At 37.1% G+C, this 20,929-nt stretch overlaps 1 protein-coding gene and 1 pseudogene across 1 annotated transcript; one reads left to right on the top strand and one right to left on the bottom strand.

Moving 5' to 3' along the window:
• The first annotated feature begins 1,142 nt into the window (after positions 1–1,142).
• On the top strand, positions 1,143–18,259 carry LOC140826801 (brefeldin A-inhibited guanine nucleotide-exchange protein 1-like). The gene is made up of 11 exons (XM_073189305.1): positions 1,143–2,302; positions 3,438–3,755; positions 4,910–5,240; positions 5,540–5,962; positions 12,196–12,485; positions 12,764–13,037; positions 13,293–13,795; positions 13,896–14,217; positions 15,577–15,925; positions 16,290–16,972; positions 17,488–18,259. Exons 1-11 carry the CDS (start codon positions 1,293–1,295, stop codon positions 18,094–18,096), a joined length of 5,112 nt encoding a protein of 1,703 aa, XP_073045406.1. The 5' UTR covers positions 1,143–1,292; the 3' UTR covers positions 18,097–18,259.
• Positions 18,260–19,123: 864 nt separating this feature from the next.
• LOC140803550 (expansin-A16-like) lies at positions 19,124–20,581 on the bottom strand (annotated as a pseudogene).
• Positions 20,582–20,929: the final 348 nt, after the last annotated feature.

Consider the following 20,929-nt stretch of genomic DNA (forward strand, 5'->3'; position numbering starts at 1 on the left):
TATATATATATATATATTTCAAAATCGATTATTCCCATTCTTAACAAAAACTTGTGTGAGACGGTCTCACGAGTCATATTTTGTGAGACATATCTCTTATTTGTGTCATCCATGAAAAAGTATTACTTTTTATTGTGAATAACGAGCTATTAACGAATCAGGCTCGAACTATTCGCTAGCTTAATAATTTCCAAATGAGTCGAGCTCGAACCTAATAATAAAATCTCTAATCGAGTTCAATCATATATATATATATATCATAAATGAATCAAGCTCGAGCCTGATAATGTTCGGCTCGACTTATTTACATCCCTACGTTATAGCATGTTTGCACGACGATCCTCAGCCAGAATGCATCAGAAAGCTTGACTCGAGGGGGAAATGTTGGGCTTGGATCAAAAAAGGTCCGTACCTCGGTTACCACCTACCCATGACATGCTATCAAACTAATAAATAGAGAAATGGCTGGAAATGGTTTTCCAGGAAAGGCAAAAACTTGTGTGAGACGGTCTCACGGGTCTTATTTGTGAGACGGATCTCTTATTTGGGTTATCCATAAAAAAGTATTACTTTTTATGCTAAGAGTATTACTTTTTATTGTGAATATGGATAGGTTTGACCCGTCTCACAGATTAATATCCGTGAGACGGTCTCACATAAGACCCATTCTCCAGGAAAAACAATAGTGGACATGATACATGCACTTTTTGGAATATATATATATATATATATATATATATATATATATATATATATATTTCAAAATCGATTATTCCCATTCTTAACAAAAATTTGTGTGAGCCGGTCTCACATGTCATATTTTGTGAGATATATATCTTATTTGTGAATCCATGAAAAAGTATTACTCTTTATGCTAAGAGTATTACTTTTTATTGTGAATATCGGTAGAGTTGACTTGTCTCACAAATAAAGATCTGTGAGATCGTCTCACAGATTCGTCTCACAAAAAACATACTCCCACATTCTTATGGTTTCGGTTACAATTTATATTAAATTTTAATTATTAAGAAATCTATTTTATATAATCAAACTAGTTATTTGATAAAATATTATGAATATTGTATTTTTTTTGAAACAAAAATACTAATTGATTGAATATATATACATATACACGTCTTGCAATCCTTCTCATCAGATCAGAAGAGAAGAGGGTCCATGCTGGTTTATATTCCTCCGGACCATTTAGCTACGAACAACGATGCCGACGGCACGTCTCCACGAAAATTAATCTAATTTCCGTCTTGAAAAGGTAATCCAGCGTTAGTTTATCAATGTCAGCTCCCCAAAACCTAGGCGGGACGTCCCGTTGTGGGTTGGTGCTGGGTCCTTCCCTGGACAAGATAATCAAGAATGTGGCATGGAGGAAACACTCCCACCTCGTCTCTGCCTGTAAATCTGCACTCGACAGGCTCCATTCGTTGGCCGATGATCCCCACGATCCCACCTCCTGCTCCCCCCTCTACGGCCTTTCTCCTTCGGATGCTGATCTCCTTCTTCAACCCCTTATCATGGCCATCGAATCGGCTTCCCCCAAGGTTGTCGAGCCCGCCCTTGATTGTGCTTACCGACTTTTTTCTTTTGGTCTCATCCGCTGCTGCGAAATCAAAGACGACTCCTCCCTCATTTTCCGCCTAGTTGACTCTATTTGTAAATGCGCTGTGCTTGGGGACGAGCCCGTTGAGCTTGGTGTGCTCAAGGTTCTGCTCTCTGCTGTTCGATCCCCCTGTATCTACATCCGAGGCGATTGCCTTGTTGAGGTCGTCAGATCCTGCTTCAATATCTACCTGGGTGGCCACAGTGGCACCAATCAGATCTGTGCAAAGTCGGTTCTTGGGCAGATGATGATCATTGTTTTCACCAGGGTGCAAGAAAATTCCATGACTGTCGATTTCAAGAATGTGTCTGTCTCTGAATTGTTAGAGTTCGCTGACAGGAATCTGAATGAAGGGAGTTCGATACAATTTGCTCAAAACTTCATTAACGAGATTGTGGAAACGAAGGACAGTTTTGATTCTAATTTGTCCTTGGACCTTCAAAATGGTGGCAAGCATCCAGAGGGGAAGGCTGACGAAGCTGTCAATGAGGGTGATGATTTGAGCGGCTACAGTAAAATTAGGGAGGATGGTTTTTTGATTTACAAGAATTTATGCAAGTTATCCATGAAGTTTTCGTCACAGGAGTATCCTGATGATCAGATCCTTTTAAGGGGAAAAATTCTATCCTTGGAGCTTCTAAACGTCATAATGGGGAATGCAGGTCTAATATGGCGTACCGATGAGAGGCAAGTGCTAACTTGTTCTCACAAAATTCTTTAAAAAATTGCTCGTGTTTGTTCTTGATCTTCGAAACTTGGAATCAAACTTTATCCTGTATTGTGTTGGAGACTAAATTGTGTAGAATGTCTTTGAGTAACCAATACCATGGCGATCAAGGATCATATGTGAACGAATGGAGAGAGCCTGACTGTTGTTCAATGCTGATAAGGTGATATAATATCTGGATGTTTAAGGATAAAGACTGAATTGATGCTTAAACCAGATGAGATGGATGATTAGCTAGCCATGACCTGTGCCCTATGTGGAATTTTTGTGAAACAGGATTGCAGAACTATGCTATGGTTGTCTTACTCCATCTTCGTAGAGTTTAGGCGAAAACAATGCAGTTTACGCGCATTTCATTGAACCTAAGATGCCCATGTCCTCGTTTTATGTTTCTTCTCACCAAATAATTCTCTCTTCGGAATCCAACCTATCAAGTTGCGTATCCTATTTTCTCCTTTAGTTTTCTTAGAAGATAATTTCAATGTAGTTATGGTGAATAGTCATAGCCACAAGGTTTATGTTTATGTTCAAGGCTTAGCAAGTTAGCCTTGTCCCTCGACACAAGGCAAGGCTAATTGTGGTTCTGTATAATGAAAATTTTCAAATATCTGATCCTAACATAGTATCACTTAGGGCACCTCATTGATGAAGGATATGTTTTCCTCATGCCTTAGCTCTAAGATATCTATACGCCGTTATGTGCATCACATTTGACTTGGTTATTTAAGCGAAGGGTTTATATATTTTCACTTTGTCTTGACTGGATCTTGGGATCATTCTGGATGGTGGTAAACTACATATTGGTATTTGAAATCACGAAATTCCCGGTAATTGGTATATATGATGTACAAGAATTTGAAAGAGGATCATGGCACATAAGAAAAAGTCATTGAAGTGGAAGGCAAGATATTGCTCTGTAACCATGATGATTTTCTTTATCTCTCTTTTGGTTTCTATAAATGAGGTCTCTTTTTTTCCTCTGATTAGCTAACAAATTTTGTGACCATGATGGTTTTCTCTAACCCTCTATTCATTTCTACAAACTGAGGGGTCTGTTTTTTCCTCTGATTAGCTAACGCACTTTTTGGTTTACAGGTTCCTTAATGCAGTCAAGCAGTATCTATGCTTATCATTGTTAAAGAACAGTGCTCTATCTGTTATGGCTATTTTTCAACTTCTATGTTCAATATTTCAAAACTTAATATCCAAATTTAGATCTGTCCTCAAATCAGAAATTGGAATTTTTTTTCCCATGCTAGTCCTTCGTGTGCTGGAGAATGTGCTTCAGCCGAGTTTCTTACAGAAGATGACTGTTCTGAGTTTACTCGAGAAGATGTCTCAGGATTCACAGTTTATTATTGATATTTTTGTCAACTATGACTGTGATGTGGAAGCTCCAAACATATTTGAAAGGTACTAAGGTTTAGGTTTTGGTGTTTGTGTTTTTAAACATAATTATCATGATCAGGCTATCAATTTGGTTAGAAACCTCACATGTTCTACTTACAATTGAATGTTTTACATTTTATTTTTTAAAAAACAATGCCTCCGATTGGATGGTCTACATTTTTTGTTTGAGTAATGCATGCAAGTTTTTCTTTATTGCTGTATAATCAAAGGCAAAGAGCGTCGAACAGAGTTAGTTCCGAGTATTTATAATCTCTTGTAATAATAACCCCAACTTCTTGGGTTCGTCAATTTTAACTCTGCACCCTAGATGACGAAAGTCCAGTAGTCGAAAGCATCACTAGCTTACGCTCTGACCCGAGTATCATGGGAATCAAACTACTCTTTATTATCTTGACTTTTGACTGACCCCTGCAGTTCCCCACATCCGTCAAATCCTGGATATTTGGAAAGAGAAGACATGAATTGAGTCATCAGTCAGGTCCCTTCAAAATTTAAAATATGACAAGTGATCAAGTTTGCCATTCTAAAGTCATTAATTATGTGAGGATCAGAGGATGTTAAACTTGTAAAATGCTATGAAGGACGCCGTGAAAATGATGATGATTATGAAATGAATAATTAAGAATGCGAAAAGTTGTTCTAGTTTGGCATACAATTTCATTCAACAAAGTTGGTAAAGAAATGTTGCAATGCTTAGATTCGAACAATCTTATTGGATTCCATCTCTTTGAAATTTAAGAGACTCTCGAGACAAACTAGATATCGAATGGTGAATTTCAAACTCAAGACATGTAACTTAAACATGGATAGTTCCTTTACATATTTCATAGGTATTCGGGATGATATAGATTTGCTACTTGAATTGCAGAAAATTATCTACGTGAAGTAACGAAAACCATTAAGTTAATTTCTGTGTGAGTTTCCCTCTTCTTTTTTCTTGTACTTAAAAGGATGCAACAGATAATAATTATTTTGTGCAGCTTTCTCTCCCACTTCATTCTTTGCCAAATAGTTATTCTTTCATCCTTCTCTCTTCCACTTCATTCTTTGCTGGCTTCTCACTCTTTATCCGTCCTTCATGTTTTCCTTGTTTTCTAAATATTTTCTTATATTCTTGAATTTATACTTCAACTACTGACTCCTTAAGCTATTTGCAGGACCGTCAACGGCCTTCTGAAAACTGCTCTAGGTCCACCACCTGGTTCAACTACCACTTTGTCTCCTGCCCAAGATATGACATTTCGTCATGAATCAGTTAAGTGTTTGGTTAGAATCATTAAATCAATGGGGTCATGGATGGACCACCAGCTGAAAGTTGGAGATGTGAATCCACCGAAGTTGTCTGACAACGAGAACTTAACTGAATCACCCTCTAATTTGAACGAGGACACCAATTTTACTGATTATGAGCTGCTCTCACAAGCGAACTCTGAATTTTCGGATGCAATCTCATTGGAGCAACGTAGAGCTTATAAATTAGAAATGCAGGTCAGGTTATTTAATATTTTGTGGTATTATTATCTCATGGCGAACTAAATAAATTAAGTAACATCCATAAAATTTATTTACTTTATCAATTGTTTTCATGACCGACGAATTACTGTGAGGAGATGGTTTATAATGAGTTAAATAATAATCTACTTTGTGTTTTAAATACCGTATTTGGTAACTTTCCAAATTAGGGAATTTTCCATTGTGTGTCATCTGGGGGAACTGATGTATAATGTCCATAAAATTTTAAAATGATCTGGTGTACTGTAGTGACCATGTCAATGAAATAAATGCAGAAAGGTGTTGCAATGTTCAACAGAAAACCTTCGAAGGGAATTGAGTTCTTAATAAGCGCCAAAAAGGTTGGAAGCTCTCCCGAAGAAGTAGCTTCTTTTCTTAAAAGTACACCAAGCTTGAATGAAAGTATGATTGGCGATTATTTTGGAGAAAGAGAGGATTTTCCTATGAAAGTAATGCATGCATACGTAGATTCCTTCGACTTTGAAAAAATGGGCTTTGGTGAAGCAATTAGGTACTTTTTGAGAGGGTTTAGGTTGCCTGGAGAAGCACAAAAGATCGACCGCATCATGGAAAAATTTGCTGAACGCTATTGTAAATGCAATTTGGATGCGTTTTCAAGTGCAGATACAGCTTATGTCCTTGCATACTCGGTTATAATGCTCAACACCGATGCCCATAATAGCATGGTAAAAGATAAGGTTTGTTTTCTAATACTTCTCTTTGTTCTATGTTTTTTCTTAATCTACATTTACTATCTGTTTGACATGTTCTATGGTACTAATGTCATCTTTCTTTTTTGAGGTGCTAACTACTTTGTTTCTTATTAGTCTGCTTTCTCAGCTTGGAATCTTGTGTTTACCCTCCCCTAGTGGTATTAGCTTTATAGATGTAGATAAACGGGCTAAGCTTTCCATACATTGAATAAAAATGTGGCTGAATGAGTTGTGGTTTGTTTGTGTCTCATTATCACTTAAGATACTCTTTATTCAAATAATAAACATGATGTCGATTTCCAAAGTTTTGCACGTGCTGCATTTTTGAAAAATAAGACACCACTTTTTAAGTTCTAAATCTTTTGGATGGGATTAGGAAGTAAACAAATTTAAACCAAAAGTTAAAGTATCATAAGTTTTTCATATTAACTAGTACTATTTCCTCTCACTCTCTTTTTTTTTTTTTAGGAAACAATACTTTATTAATATAATAATAAGCGTACAACAGTGGACTAGAAGTTCATTGTCCTAAAAAAGCACAATTTAGAATGAAAAACAATTCAGTGATACACATAATCCCATTGTCTTAATAAATCAAAAGCTGACACATTCTTGAATTCTTTGTGCATTCCAATCCACATGGCAACATTAATCCTTTATCTTTTCCCAGCATTTGTCCATATTTGACTCTTTTTCTTCGAAAATTCTTTGGTTTCTCTCCAGCCAGACCGTCCAACATATGCACTGAACCACCACATGCCAAAATATTCTACCTCTCTTACCCGTAGTCCGTCCAAAATCCATGCTGATTAATTCTTTTGTTGATTTAGGCATCACCCACAACAACCGCATCTCTTGCAACGCTTTAACCCACAGTGAGAACGTGAATGGGCAATGGATGAGAAGATGGTCCTGAGTCTCTAAATCTTTTTTGCATAGAACACACCAACTTGGACACAAAGCCATCCCGGGACATCTTTTTTGAATCGTCTCCGAGATAGGTAGTTTACCCAAAGAAGCTGTCCAAGAGAAAAGCTGAATCTTGCTTGGTACAGGGACTTTCCATATAGCATCGAAAAGATTGAATTTAGGATAAAGATTATCGGAGAAGAAACACTCGTAGAATGAGCTCTATGAAAAATATACCCGACGGATCCCCACACCACTGAATAAAGTCTTCCACCCCCTCCACTAATCTCACTGGTTGTAAGACTTCTAATAGCCCTGTCAACTCTTCTAACTCCTCATCTCTCACCCCTCTTCTGAAATGAAAGTCCCAAGAATGGTTGCTTGATGGATTATCAAAGTGAGCAAAATATGAAATAGGCAAATTGTGAAAAGATGACAGCTGAAATAAAGCTGGAAAACAAAGTTTGAAAGAGCCGTTCCCCACCCAAATATCCTCCCAGAATCTTACTCTATTCCCTCCTCTCACCTTCACTAAAGTTTGGTGCTTAAAAGTTGGGTATATCCGGGAAATAAACTTCCAAGGGCATCTAAACGATACGTTTCTTGCCAAACCCGCCTCCCACCCATTTTCTTGTAACCCATATTTACTAGCAATAATTTTTTTCCATAATGTTCCATCTTCTTGGAAAAATCTCCATCACCACTTCCCAAGCAATGCTTTATTTTTGAATCTGATTTTTGCAATGCCCAATCCGCCTCTTTCCTTTGGCTTACAGACCTGATCCCATGCTGCCAAATGAAGGTGACTATCTCCATCCACTCCGTCCCATAAGAAGTTCCTTGATATCTTATCCATCGCATCCTCAACACTTCTTGGGACTCTGAATAATGACATATAGTATATCGGAATTGAATTCAAGACCGAAAGTATCAATGTCAATCTGCCCCCTTTAGACAAAAAAGCTTTCTTCCATGTAGCCAATTTTGTGGACATTTTTGCGATCACCGGCTGCCAGAAAGATGCTTGCAAAGGATTGCCTCCCAATGGAACACCCAAATATGTAATAGGCCATGAATCTTTGCCACATCCCAGTTGACTTGCTAACCTCTCGACTTGTTCATTCTCGCGGTTAATTCCCAACAATGCACTCTTTTCCCAATTAATTTTCAAACCCGACATGTCACAAAAAGAGCTCACCACTTTTACCAGGAATGTTATGTGATTTTCATTCTTAGCGAAAAAGAGTGTATCATCCGCGAACTGTATATGAGATATCTCAATCATCTCTCTACCGACCTCTATCCCCTTTAATAGGTTCGATTCCTTTGCTTTGTCTATCAATCTTCCCAACACATCGACGACCAAATTGAATAGAAAAGGAGACAAAGGATCTCCTTGACGTAGACCTCTGGAAGCCTTGAATTTACCTCTAGGCCTCCCATTGATCATTACCGAAAATGAAACATTTGATACACATCCTCTTATCCAAGATCTCCATCTATTACCAAACCCCTTCTTCATCAAAACAAAGTCCAAAAATTCCCAACTAACATTATCGTAAGCCTTCTCAAAATCGATTTTCAGAACCCAACCTTGTTTCTTCTTAATCCTCGCCTCTTCTAGTAACTCATTCGCTATTAGGCCACAATCAAGAATTTGTCTTCCTTCGACAAAAGCATTTTGTGATCCTGAGATTGTCGAAGCCATCACCAGTTTCAATCTTTCTGACAACACTTTCGAAATAATCTTATATAAGCTTGTTATTAGACATATCCTCTAGCTGTTTTCAATACCCAATACCATATGTTTTAGGTCTCTCATACTTTTTAAGAGGGTTTATGTTGCCTGGAGAGACAATTAGGTACTTTTTGTATTAACCTTTTTAGGTCTCGTCACTTAACCATTCCATTTAGCTGCAAAGTGGTTAATATCAGGGCCATAGCGTTTCGTTTTGCTAGTAAGCTATTCTGTTGAGGCAATGGCATGCTTGCATATATTATATTTTCTCATGGTCAAGTGAATGTGTATTAGCATACTTGTAAGATAATGTAAACAAATTGCAGAATGTATTGAACGTAAAGTAAGAAAGAAGAAAATGATTTTAGTATAATTGTTCTCCAAGAGCGTACAAATAAATAGTTACAATCCCATAGGATCAAATATTTGCAATTCTGTAAAAATATTCTATCGTACCATACTATATCTAATCAAATAACAATCACATATTAATTTAATTAATTTTAAAACATAATTTTTTGAAACTTCTTCTCAAGTTGGTGCAAAGATATCCATTGTGCCCAATTTGTTAACTTGATCTTCAAAACCTTTTCTTGAATGTCCATTGGCGAAGTTTCTGCAATTTGAAGCAATTGGAATAAAAGAGCACAAATTATTCATTCTTCAACCTTCTCCTTTATTAAATGTTTATCAATTTTGATGTGCTTAGTCCTCTCATGTAGAACTGGATTATGAACAATACAGATATCAGCCTTGTTATATCAATAAGGTTTCATCGAGAAAGCGAGCTGGTGTCTTGAATTCATCCACAACTCTTTTAAGTCAAAGTCTTCTCACACTCTTTGAGCTATGACTTAAATTCAACTTCTTGAAACGGAGTTTTACTTCTTTCTTATCTTGGTCATTATTTTACCCATACGAAAGTGTAATATTCAGAGGTTGATCTTCGATTAGTAAGTGATTTACCTAATTAGCATCAATATGCATTTTTTTCAAAGGAAACGATAGTATATAAAATAATGAAACTATAATTACAAAAAATGGATAAGAGGTCCGGACTAAACAACAAAAACTCCTTCATTGACTTTGGAACTGCCCAAACCAGACCCAACTCCTGCAAAGCTCTGAACCAAAGGTGTCTCGTGATAGGACAATGAATGAAAATATGGTCCTGGGTCTCCACCTCTTGCCGACACAACACACACCAAAGCTCCAGGGCCGGATGGGTTCACATTGGCTTTCTTTCAAAATAACTGGGATACAGTGAGAGTGGATCTGTTAAAGGTGTTTGCTGAATTTTTTGAAGATGGGATTGTCAATGGAATTACAAATAAAACTTACATTTGTCTTATCCCAAAGAAAAACGATGTGCGAAAGATTAACGACTTCAGCAGACCAATCAGAATGAATTTCAAAAGGGGAATATTGAATCCACAGACATACCAGAAATTCAAAAGAGCGGAAAGCAGCACTTAGAAGAGGAGCATTGCATAGTTGAAAGGAAATTTGAGCATGTCTACCGTAGGAAACAAGCACTTTCACTTCAAGATTCAATTCACTTGCGTAATACAGAAACTTCAAAGATATCAGTCTTCGAGATCGACAAAGATACAAAACAAGCGGAAGACGGGATGTGGGAGGATCAACTACATAACGGAGTGAGGGATGTGGGAGGATCAACTACATAAATAACGTGTATTCGTCCCTAACTCACGCGGTTTAGTAACAAATAACACAAATAAACAATCGAGCTCAAAAGAACTTTCAAAGACCTCGTCTTTGACAATCCAAGTGAAGAACAATTGACAAACGCCACAAAATATTAAACTTTGATAAGTTTGATTTGATAAAAACACAAAAGCATGCACAATGCTGAAACTTTCTTGTTGAGAGAAAAACTCACAAATTCATGTGATAATCTTCAATTTTTCATCAATAATGTTTTTACAAGGTGTTTATATAAAAAATACAACAAAAATTGTAAGTTAGGGTTTCTATGTAGCATTCTACACTGCAGCGCGCTGGAGCGGAGATTTCGGTTCGCTGGAGCGCGTTGTTCTCGCACAGAGGGGCGCTGGGACAGGGGTTTTCATCCGTTGGGGCGCGTTGTCCTCGGCCTGGCGCGCTGGGGCGCGTGTTTCTGGCTACTGGGGTGCGTCCTGGCTACCTTTCGGAGTCATTTTGCATTCGAATATTTAGTTGCTCGACAGTCTTTATGAAACGCTCCATTGAACTCCTTCAATTGTTTGAATGTGCTTGATTCTTCACCTTTTAATTATCATCAAGCTTGTACGATAGCTGTTTGAATCTCCTCCGAAAATTTAGCGCGTCTTGTGATGCGATTCTTTAATCACGAAAAGCAAACACATTCAAAAACAGAGTTATGCCCTCGATTTGATGAAACAGAGAAAGTTGGGTTGTTCCGATCTTTTGAACCAAGCAACGATCTGTGATATTTACCTCTAAGCGATGAAAACTTAACGACAAATATTCACAATATGAAACAATCAAATTTCAGTCAAACCTTCAAAGAACTCGTCTTTGACAATCCGTGTGAAAACAATTGACAAACGGTACAAAGATGAAATCTTTGATAAGTTTGATTTTGTTGAACAAAGCAAAGCTTTTTAAATTTTTGAGAGAAAACTCACCAAAAGCTTTTAATAAACTCAAGATAATTGTGTTCATAGTGTTTTACAATGGATATATATAAAAAATTTGCAAGAAAATCGTAATCTAGGGTTTCCCTACACAAAAATCAGAATTGCGGCGCGCAGGTGCGCTACTTCTCGCGCGGGTGCGCGCTGTGTTCTGTCTTAGACCAGCGGAGCACGTGCGGATGCCTTGTGCGCGCTGCTGTGCGTGTTCTCCCGCGTGGGTGCGCCAGCTGCTGTCCTCTCGTGCCATTTTGCACTCGCATGCTTGGTTGCTCGGCACTCCTTCGTTATATTCTTATTTGAACTCTTCAATTGCTTGAATATGCTTGATTCTTCATCAATAATCACCATAAAGCTTGAAGGTCCGAAACAACGACGCTTCTTAAATCTCATTCCAATCATTTGCACGCCACGTCCGATCACATTCATATCATCCTGGCCGGCCAGGTTCATATTATAGTTAACTTGTGTATGCCTTTATCTTATGTTACCTTTTCTCGTCATTAGTTTTCAGATTTGTCTTGCTAATCCTGTCTTTCTCATGCTGAATACAAGCGATGTTCGTTTCTCCTATGGTCCAACTAACCTCCGAAGTTTGAGGAACTTCTTACGGTATTCCTTCCCTATGGATAATTTGCTAGGATTATTTCCAGTACTCATGATATTAGCAAACATCTTTGACTATTTTTTTCATATTCACAGTGATCTTGAATAGAACTCTGTTTTTCTTTCTCCTCCAAGACATTATCTACTTAAGTTATGCCATTTATAGGGCTAGTTACTGATTTTTTTTTTGAATAATGATTTTCTGTATTTTCCTTGAATAAGCAAAAATAGATCCAAATATTTGCCATGGCGCAGGCGTTATTCATGGAAATGAAGTTACTCATCCTTGATTATTTTCAACTATTTAGATGACCAAGGCTGATTTCATCCGGAATAACCGGGGGATTGATAATGGCAAGGATCTAGCTGAAAATTATTTGGGTGCCCTCTACGATCAGATTGTCAAAAATGAGATTAGAATGAATGCTATTTCTTCTGCCCCCCAAAGCAAACAGGAAAACAGCCTGAATAAAATGTTGGGTTTTGATGGTATACTTAATCTGGTTTGGAAGCAGACTGAAGAAAAACCATTAGGTGCCAATGGATATCAAATAAGGCACATCCAAGAGCAGTTTAAAGCAAATTCTTTAAAATCAGAGTAAGCTTATGCTTCCAGAGTTTTGTTAGTTTACCATGTATTTGCTGTGTTTAATTTCTTTCTTTGTACTAGTGCCTTCTACGTGGATATTAAGAAAATGCTACTTGTAAATCGTAATGTTGTTGGTGGAAATAGGTTACCTGAAGCAGAAAGATGCTTGTATATCCTTTCTTGAAGTATAATGATCGATATGTATTGATAAATGTTTTCTCCTTTGATTTATTGGAATGGCGATCACAGTTCACAATTCCTAAGCACTCTTCTCATTTACACATCAGGGCTGTGTATTATGCTGTAGCTGACCCCACGATTTTGAGGTTCATGGTTGAAGTTTGCTGGGGCCCAATGCTAGCTGCGTTTAGTGTAACTCTGGACCAGATCGATGACAAGGAAGCTACCTCTCAGTGCTTGCAGGGATTCCGACATGCTGTGCATGTCACTGCTGTTATGGGTATGCAGACTCAGAGAGATGCTTTTGTCACCACTGTGGCTAAGTTTACTTATCTCCATTGTGCTGCAGATATGAAGCAAAAAAATGTTGATGCTGTCAAGGTATATATCATTTCACTCTCTCTTCTGTCTCTCTTATTGTGCTTATAACTCACCACATGCATACACCACCTCTGCTACCCAAGCAGCACACCACCGTGAATTATCAACTGCAGTTTCTTTTTAGTTTCCATGATGAATAATTATCAATGATTACTGTTGCTTACCAGGTGGAATTAAATCGTTATTTTTTCTTGGAAATGATGGGGTTTACCTACTTGTAATACTGATTTTTGAAACTCTCTGTTGTTTTGTCAGGCCATAATTTCAATTGCTATTGAAGATGGAAACTACCTTCAGGAGGCATGGGAACATATTTTAACGTGCTTATCCCGGTTTGAGCATCTGCAGCTCTTGGGGGATGGAGCACCATATGAGCTGTCTTCTCTTAATACAACCTATTCTGATACTGAAGATATATCATTAAGATCTACCAGCTACCCATCTTTGAAGAAAAAAGGAACGCTGCAGAATCCGGCGGTGATGGCAGTTGTTCGAGGGTGCTCCTATGACAGTACCTCTGTCGGAGCGAATTCTCCTGGTCTTGTAACCCCAGAGCAGATCAATAACTTCATATCAAACTTACATTTGCTCGATCAAATTGGAAGTTTTGAGTTAAACCACATCTTTGCTCATAGCCAAAGGTTGAACAGCGAGGCAATAGTGGCTTTTGTAAAGGTTCTTTGCAAAGTCTCTCTGTCAGAATTGCAGTCTCCAACTGACCCTCGTGTGTTTAGCCTCACAAAAATTGTGGAAGTTGCGTAAGATTCATTCCTAAATTTAAGCAGTTCCTTGCTTTCTTACAGATGTTCCAGGGATGTATAGTATGATAAATACAACCACATGATGTTTGTTTTGCAGGCACTACAACATGAATCGTATCAGACTTGTGTGGTCACGAATATGGAGCGTCCTTTCAGAATTTTTTGTGGCAGTTGGTCTGTCAGAAAACCTCTCTGTTGCAATTTTTGTCATGGACTCACTGCGGCAACTTGCAACGAAATTCCTAGAACGAGAAGAACTGGCAAACTATAATTTCCAAAATGAATTTTTGAGCCCTTTCGTGGTTGTGATGCAGAAAAGCAGCTCTGCAGAAATCAGAGAGCTAGTAGTTCGGTGTGTCTCGCAAATGGTGCTAAGCCGTGTCAGTAATGTAAAATCTGGATGGAAGAGTGTTTTCATGGTAAATTTTACAGTTTTGCCTTTTTATGTCTTAACAAGATAGAGGGTCGAGTAATTTAATTTTCTCCAATTTTTCTTCAGATATAGCCTCTGAATATAGGTAGTCCACCAGTTTATATTCTAGTAGTATCTAGCATGTCTGTCATCATATTGGCAACTCAGCTATTATTTATAAAAGAAGTTGATCAGTAGTAATTACTTAATGTACCTTAAGTATATTCTTTTTTGTAAAATAATAAATAACTTAAACTTAAACAGTGCCATATCTTCCTCTTGCAAAATTGGTGTAAACCAACAAAGTCTTAATCCCTTTGAATTTTTGAAGCAATTACTACCGATAATCATGATGACAGCTCAACTGTGATTTAATGTCATACAAGATTTACCCTTTAATGTAATTGACCTAGCTTCCACAAAAACAAACTCAGAACCAAGAAAAATCCATTATTACTTTCACTTAGGGAAAAAGAGATCTAAATGGTTTGATAGTTGGCTTCTTCGTTCCCCAGCATGTGGTTCTATGAATTGTTATATGGGCCTTCCATTCATGCATTTTTGTGGTGGTGGTTTGAATTCTTGAATATTGTATTGATTTTGTGTTCAGTGGGTGGCGGGAATGTATCTTTGTGAGAACGTGGAAGGGTCAATAATTTTCAGATTTCACTATGAAATAAAATTATTCAGGATTTATAGGCTACCTCCTTCCTTTTTGTATAGGAAGAGATACCACGAAATGTAAACTAACATATCATTTGCTTTACTGATAAATTTCTGGTTGTAATCTATCATTATTTTTCTTCCATAAAATTATAAGTGAAATCCCAACTTTCCAACCACTTTCTTGAGGATTTCCAGGCTTTATGCCATTTCATATTTGCTTTATTGCAAATGCAGCTTTGATTTACCTTGACTCCACTATGCTCCCAGCTTCTGAATCACCTGATATCGTAGGATCAGCAAGGCTGGGATAGAGGTAGTAGCCTAAAAGGAGTCAATAAATTTTCACTTAACACTTGTGCAGTCATTTTTTTTAAGCTTCTGTAGACTAATTAAGAAATCTTTTCATAACAGTACAACACTTCTCTCTCTTTGGCTGCTTTCCCATGATATGAAAATTATAAATTATAATACTATTCTTCTTCATGGTTCATGAATTTTTTAAGTGACCTTTCCACTCAAATATAATAGGATGATTACTGTATAGCTGCATTCTGAAAACTTATTGTGATAGGATATGTAGACAATATACTTTAAGATCAGGCCTGTCTTTGGAGACCAAGTTTATGGAAGTGCTTGTGAAGCTTCTGAGCTGACCCACCCTTTTCTTATCTGCATCATCATCAGAATGTTAAATCTGCAGGTGTTCACAGCAGCAGCAGCTGATGAAAGAAAGAGCATAGTCTTGCTGGCCTTTGAGACCATGGAGAAAATAGTACGAGAATACTTTTCCCACATTACCGAGACAGAAACTACGACTTTTACTGATTGTGTTAAGTGCCTAATCACTTTCACAAGTAGTAGATTCAACAGCGACATTAGCCTCAATGCAATTGCTTTTCTACGGTACTGTGCTGTTAGACTTGCGGATGGTGAACTTGCTTGTAACAAAAAAATTAAGGGGGATGAAATCACTCCTTTGGAGGACAATGTTTTGGATGTTCAAGCCTGCAAAGATGAACACATTCATTTCTGGGTTCCTTTGTTATCAGGTATATGATGTCTGTTGAACTACATAGCTGTTGAGATAGTGGCAGTAGCAACAAATTATACCAAATAGGTGGATTGTGTGTAAATTATCACCCACTGATGAACTCTCCCCCACCCCATCCACACCCCCACTCTCTCTCTCTGATTGATCATTTATCTTCTTTCAGAATTTTTTGCATTTTGGCAGAGATTGCTACAGTTTTACCCTCCATAACTTCTTAATTTTTTGGTAGCCTTTCCATTTAAATATGAATATAGAAAATATGTTAGTTTGTTTCTCGTTCATTAACCTCTTTGTAATATCTCTATAGTTTTTTTGGAGCAAATATCTCTCTAGTTTGTGACTTTGTGTTGTGCTTGTTTCAGGCCTATCAAGATTGACATCTGATCCTAGATCAGCCATTAGAAAAAGTGCTTTGGAAGTTCTGTTTAACATTTTGAAGGATCATGGCCATCTTTTTTCTCAGCCATTCTGGTCTAATATTTTCAACTCCATGATATTTCCAGTTTTCCATTCCACATTTGATGATAGTAAAGTGAATCAGAAGGATGATTGCAGTTCACCAAGTGCTAGATTCAGACACAGTGATGGAAGTGCATGGGACTCTGAGACTTCTGCAATAGCAGCACAATGTTTGAGTGATCTTTTTGTCCATTTCTTTGATTCAGTTAGGTCTCAACTGCTTGGAGTTGTTACGATACTGGTAGGATTCATTAGAAGTCCAGGTCAAGGTCCTTCAAGCGCTGGAGTAGCTGCTTTGATGCGTTTGGTTGCTGATTTGAGAAGCAACCTTTTTGAAAAAGAATGGAGAGATATCTTTCTTTGTCTAAAAGAGGCTGCTGCTTCCAGTTTTCCTGGATTGCTTAAGCTTTTGAAAACCATGGACAGTGTTGAGGTGCCTGATGTTGACCAACCAAAGAGCGACATGGAATTGGCTTCTGGCAATGGAGCAGTAAATGATGACCCTGTGGATGACAACCTGCAAACTGCAGCATATGTTGTTTCAAGGATGAAAAGCCATATTACCATGCAGCTCCTCATTATACAGGTGTGCCGTATCCCCTTCCCTTGCTTGTGCTCAACTGCTCACGCTTGATTGATTTCTAATTATTTACTTCTGCGCACAACATGACTGGATGGCATGTTTTTGTTTGCAAACTGATTGAGAAAATTCCGTGTTATGACTATATTATTGGTGTGGCTTTGATGGATCATCTCTCTTTTTAGATTTCCTTAAAGCTCATCCCTTCATAATTCATCGTTCTTATTATAGAACATAATTTATCTGTTTCGTAGCATGTTTACTTGCTCAATCCCTGGAAGAATATTTTAAGCAAATTGGTGTAGTGAATTCATTTTTATATGAAACAATGAAGAGTTCAAATTATATGGAAAAACTTGTATTCATTCTTGACATATTATTAAGGTTGTTTTTTTCCATTTGTATATGAGTCAGTAATTTAAATGTTCGTGCTTTTTTTGTGTACAAGTGATACTGCATGATAATGGTTTCAGTTTGCTTCTTCAAAATTTAACTTTGATCTTTTTTCTCCTTGCTCTTAGGTTGTTACTGATCTTTACAAGATGCATTGGCAAACTTTGTCTGTGGGTTCTGTCACCATCCTTCTTGAAACTTACTCATCCATTGCATCTCATTCCCATGAATTAAACATCGAAACAAGTTTACTGCTTAAGTTAGAAAAGGCATGCTATGCCCTAGAGATCTCAGATCCACCATTGGTTCATTTTGAAAACGAGTCTTATCAGAACTACATAAACTTCCTGAATGATTTACTCATGAATAATTCATCGTTGTGCGAGGAGAGAAATTTAGAAGCAGAGCTTGTGTCTGTATGTGAGCAAGTGTTGAAAATATACCTAAATTGTGCTGGCTTTGGATCTGCCAATAATGCTGTTAGCCAGCCTGTGCGTCACAGTTTTCTTCCATTAGGCTCGGCCAAGAAGGAGGAGTTGGCAGCACGTACTCCTTTAGTCCTGTTAGTAATGCGTATTTTGTGTAGCATGGAAAGAGATTCTTTTAGAATTTATGTTTCACAGTTATTCCCGTTACTAGCAGATCTTGTGCGAAGCGAGCACAACTCACAGGAAGTGCAGCTTGTTCTTAGCAACATATTTCAATCATGTATAGGCCCTTTACTAATGCAATCTTGATATTTTTTGTGTGTGATTTATTTTTGTCGACCATTTTGTGTTTACTGTTACAAACTCAGGCCATTTGTAGCAGAACATCCAATTTTGTAATTCAAAGCGTAGGAGCAATTTGTGTTTTACCACGTTGACAAAATAATTTTATGGAACCTTAGCTTTTCATGGACGTAGTAGTATTCATGATCATAAGTTTTGCTTGCAGTTTAAAAGGCTTTGATTTTTTCAGTATTATCTCTCAGGCATGAGATTTATAATTGTTGCTCGTATGAAAATATTCCCCGAATCAGGTTCTAACTTAGATGAACATTCTCGTTTGTCTTTTTACTAGAACTCCGATTAGATACTATATAATTTAAACAATTTAAAGTTCAAAATACGATATTGATTACCGTGTTGCGTTAGTCTGCATTAAATTTTTTGTTTTGTAAGTTCAACCACATATGCGCGATACGCGTGTCAACACCAATTTGATATTGTTTATTGTTTACCATACATAAACTTCTTGCTTCGACAATTCAAAAGTTGGAGAAGGCTTTTTTAATCTTGCTAATTAGAGACTTTAATTGATAATTGATTCTTTGTATGGTCAAAAAGAGCAAAAGTTTGCTCCTGAGGCATGCTTTAATTTCATAAGTGGGCGAAGAAAGTATACACGAGCTTCAAGCAAAGATAAATCGATATTGAAAATCATTCCATTCAGGGTGTTTTTTATTCTATCAAAACATTGAATCTCGGTGTCCAATTCCTTCCGGGACTTATTGAATTTTTTTTATGAATTTTGTCATTTCACTAATTCTTGGGTTGAGTAGGAGTGGAAGTTGCAATAGAACCTGAGAAACCTGGTCATGAATGATCATTTTGAGATAAATTTCATTTCATCTACTCCATACACTGCAAAATTTGTGCTTGCAGACCCAAATTATCTGCGCACTTGTGCCATTCAAGACTCTTGTTTCCTTTTTATTTAATTGAGAATGTCTACAGTGAGTGACCAAGAGTCAATTTAAGAGAGAAAATTCCTTGATTATTATCATGATATGTCAGGAAAAGCGAGGAATTTTCCCAGCTCTAAAAAAAGGAGAGCCCATCCTGTCCTTGACCCCTTCACTTTGACAGCAACAACTTCTCCATATCCTACATTGGTGATTAATATTTGCAAGAAGTATGCACCTCCACTTAGAGCATATCGAATCCCCCCTTTCTCTCTCATTTCACCCTGCATATTGAAAGCTGTGCTATGATATCTGTTTGTGTCAATGACCACAGTATAATGAAACTATCTTCTGTATTGAATAGCAACTATATCGGCTGTTTGATGTGCAATGCGAGAGAAAGCAGGGCGTGAGATGTGAAAATGAGCTCTCGGGAAGTTGCACCAACCACCAAAATCAGCAGGTAGGCCATAATTAGGGGGACAGAAATCAGTTGCCGTTAGAACAATGGAGGGGCTTCCCTGCAGACACCATAGGATGTGGTCGACGCATCGCACCTCAAAGCATGCCCACAGGTGCTTCCTCTGCTAAACAATACGCTACTGATCCCCGCACTATACATGCCATAATACTGTCTGTCAAGGTCTCCAAAACCACAAACACCCTCTGCAGTAGCAGCAGCAACAAATGTAACCATTTTGGTTTGTTAATGAAAACACATACTCACGCACGAAAACGAGAAAAAAAGGTGGAGCTTGACTTGTTTAAATGCAAATATAGTACGTACTTTATGCTTCGAAAAAATGGAGATAGAACTCTACATTACCGGTGAGAGTGGAGCCATCGGAAGTTGCAGTGGTAGACCTCCATTCCTCATCTTAGGAAGCACTCAATAAAAGCAAATAGCATAAGCTGAGAGTAGCATAACGAAAAACTCTTTTGAGATCATAAGTTAATAAAAGCAAATAACATAACAAAAAACTCTTTTGAGATCATAATAAGTCAATTTATGAGACAAATTTTCGATCTGACCTGATTCATGAAAAATTAATTTTTTCACTACAAATATAGATTACTCGTCTAACATATATATATATATATATATATATATATATATATATATATATATATATATATATATATATATATATATATCAATTAAATCGTCTTCAAGAAATAAAATAAAAAAATAAAATCACATTTAGCAGAGTCAGGATTTGAACGTGGATTAGTTTGGTGTCATTTGGTCAATTGGATTGCTATGTCTTATTTTATCTATTATATATTAATAAAAGCTGATTTTTTGGGAGATTTGCAAAGTTTCCGCCAAAATAAATTTATTAAAAAAAGAAATTTTTATATCACGTAAATATTTGTATAATATATTAACGGCTTGGTTGGTAGGATGTGATAATTGAATGATTAATAATTTAATTGATAACTATTTGATAGGATAAGATATTAAATTTGAGATATACGTAATAGCATGTGTGATGTGAAATTAACAAGATTGATAAATTCATGATAGATATACTAATGACCAAAATACCCTCCATCTTAATATTTATTTTCTTTCCCAATATCGTTTCCCCTCCCCAAACCTACGTCCTTTTCTTTGGGAGAACACAAGGCAATTGGAAACTGTCTCTATTTCGGTCGTCCGTGAAGATTGGCAGCTGAGTTCAGATCCGTGAAAGATATGAAATGAAGAGTCAACAGAAAGCTGGAGCATGTTGTTGTGAGTTAAATTTTTTTCTTTTACAGGTGAGATTTGACACGATTTCTTCAAACGTCGTTCCATCCATTTATACAAAATGAGATTTACATGAGAGAACATGTTTATTTTGCTAATTTTCGAATTTCTTAGTCAAGTAATCTTATCTTCACGATTTCAACATAAAGTA

This window comes from Primulina eburnea, chromosome 1, assembly GCF_022965805.1.
Source record: "Primulina eburnea isolate SZY01 chromosome 1, ASM2296580v1, whole genome shotgun sequence".
NCBI lineage: Eukaryota > Viridiplantae > Streptophyta > Magnoliopsida > Lamiales > Gesneriaceae > Primulina > Primulina eburnea.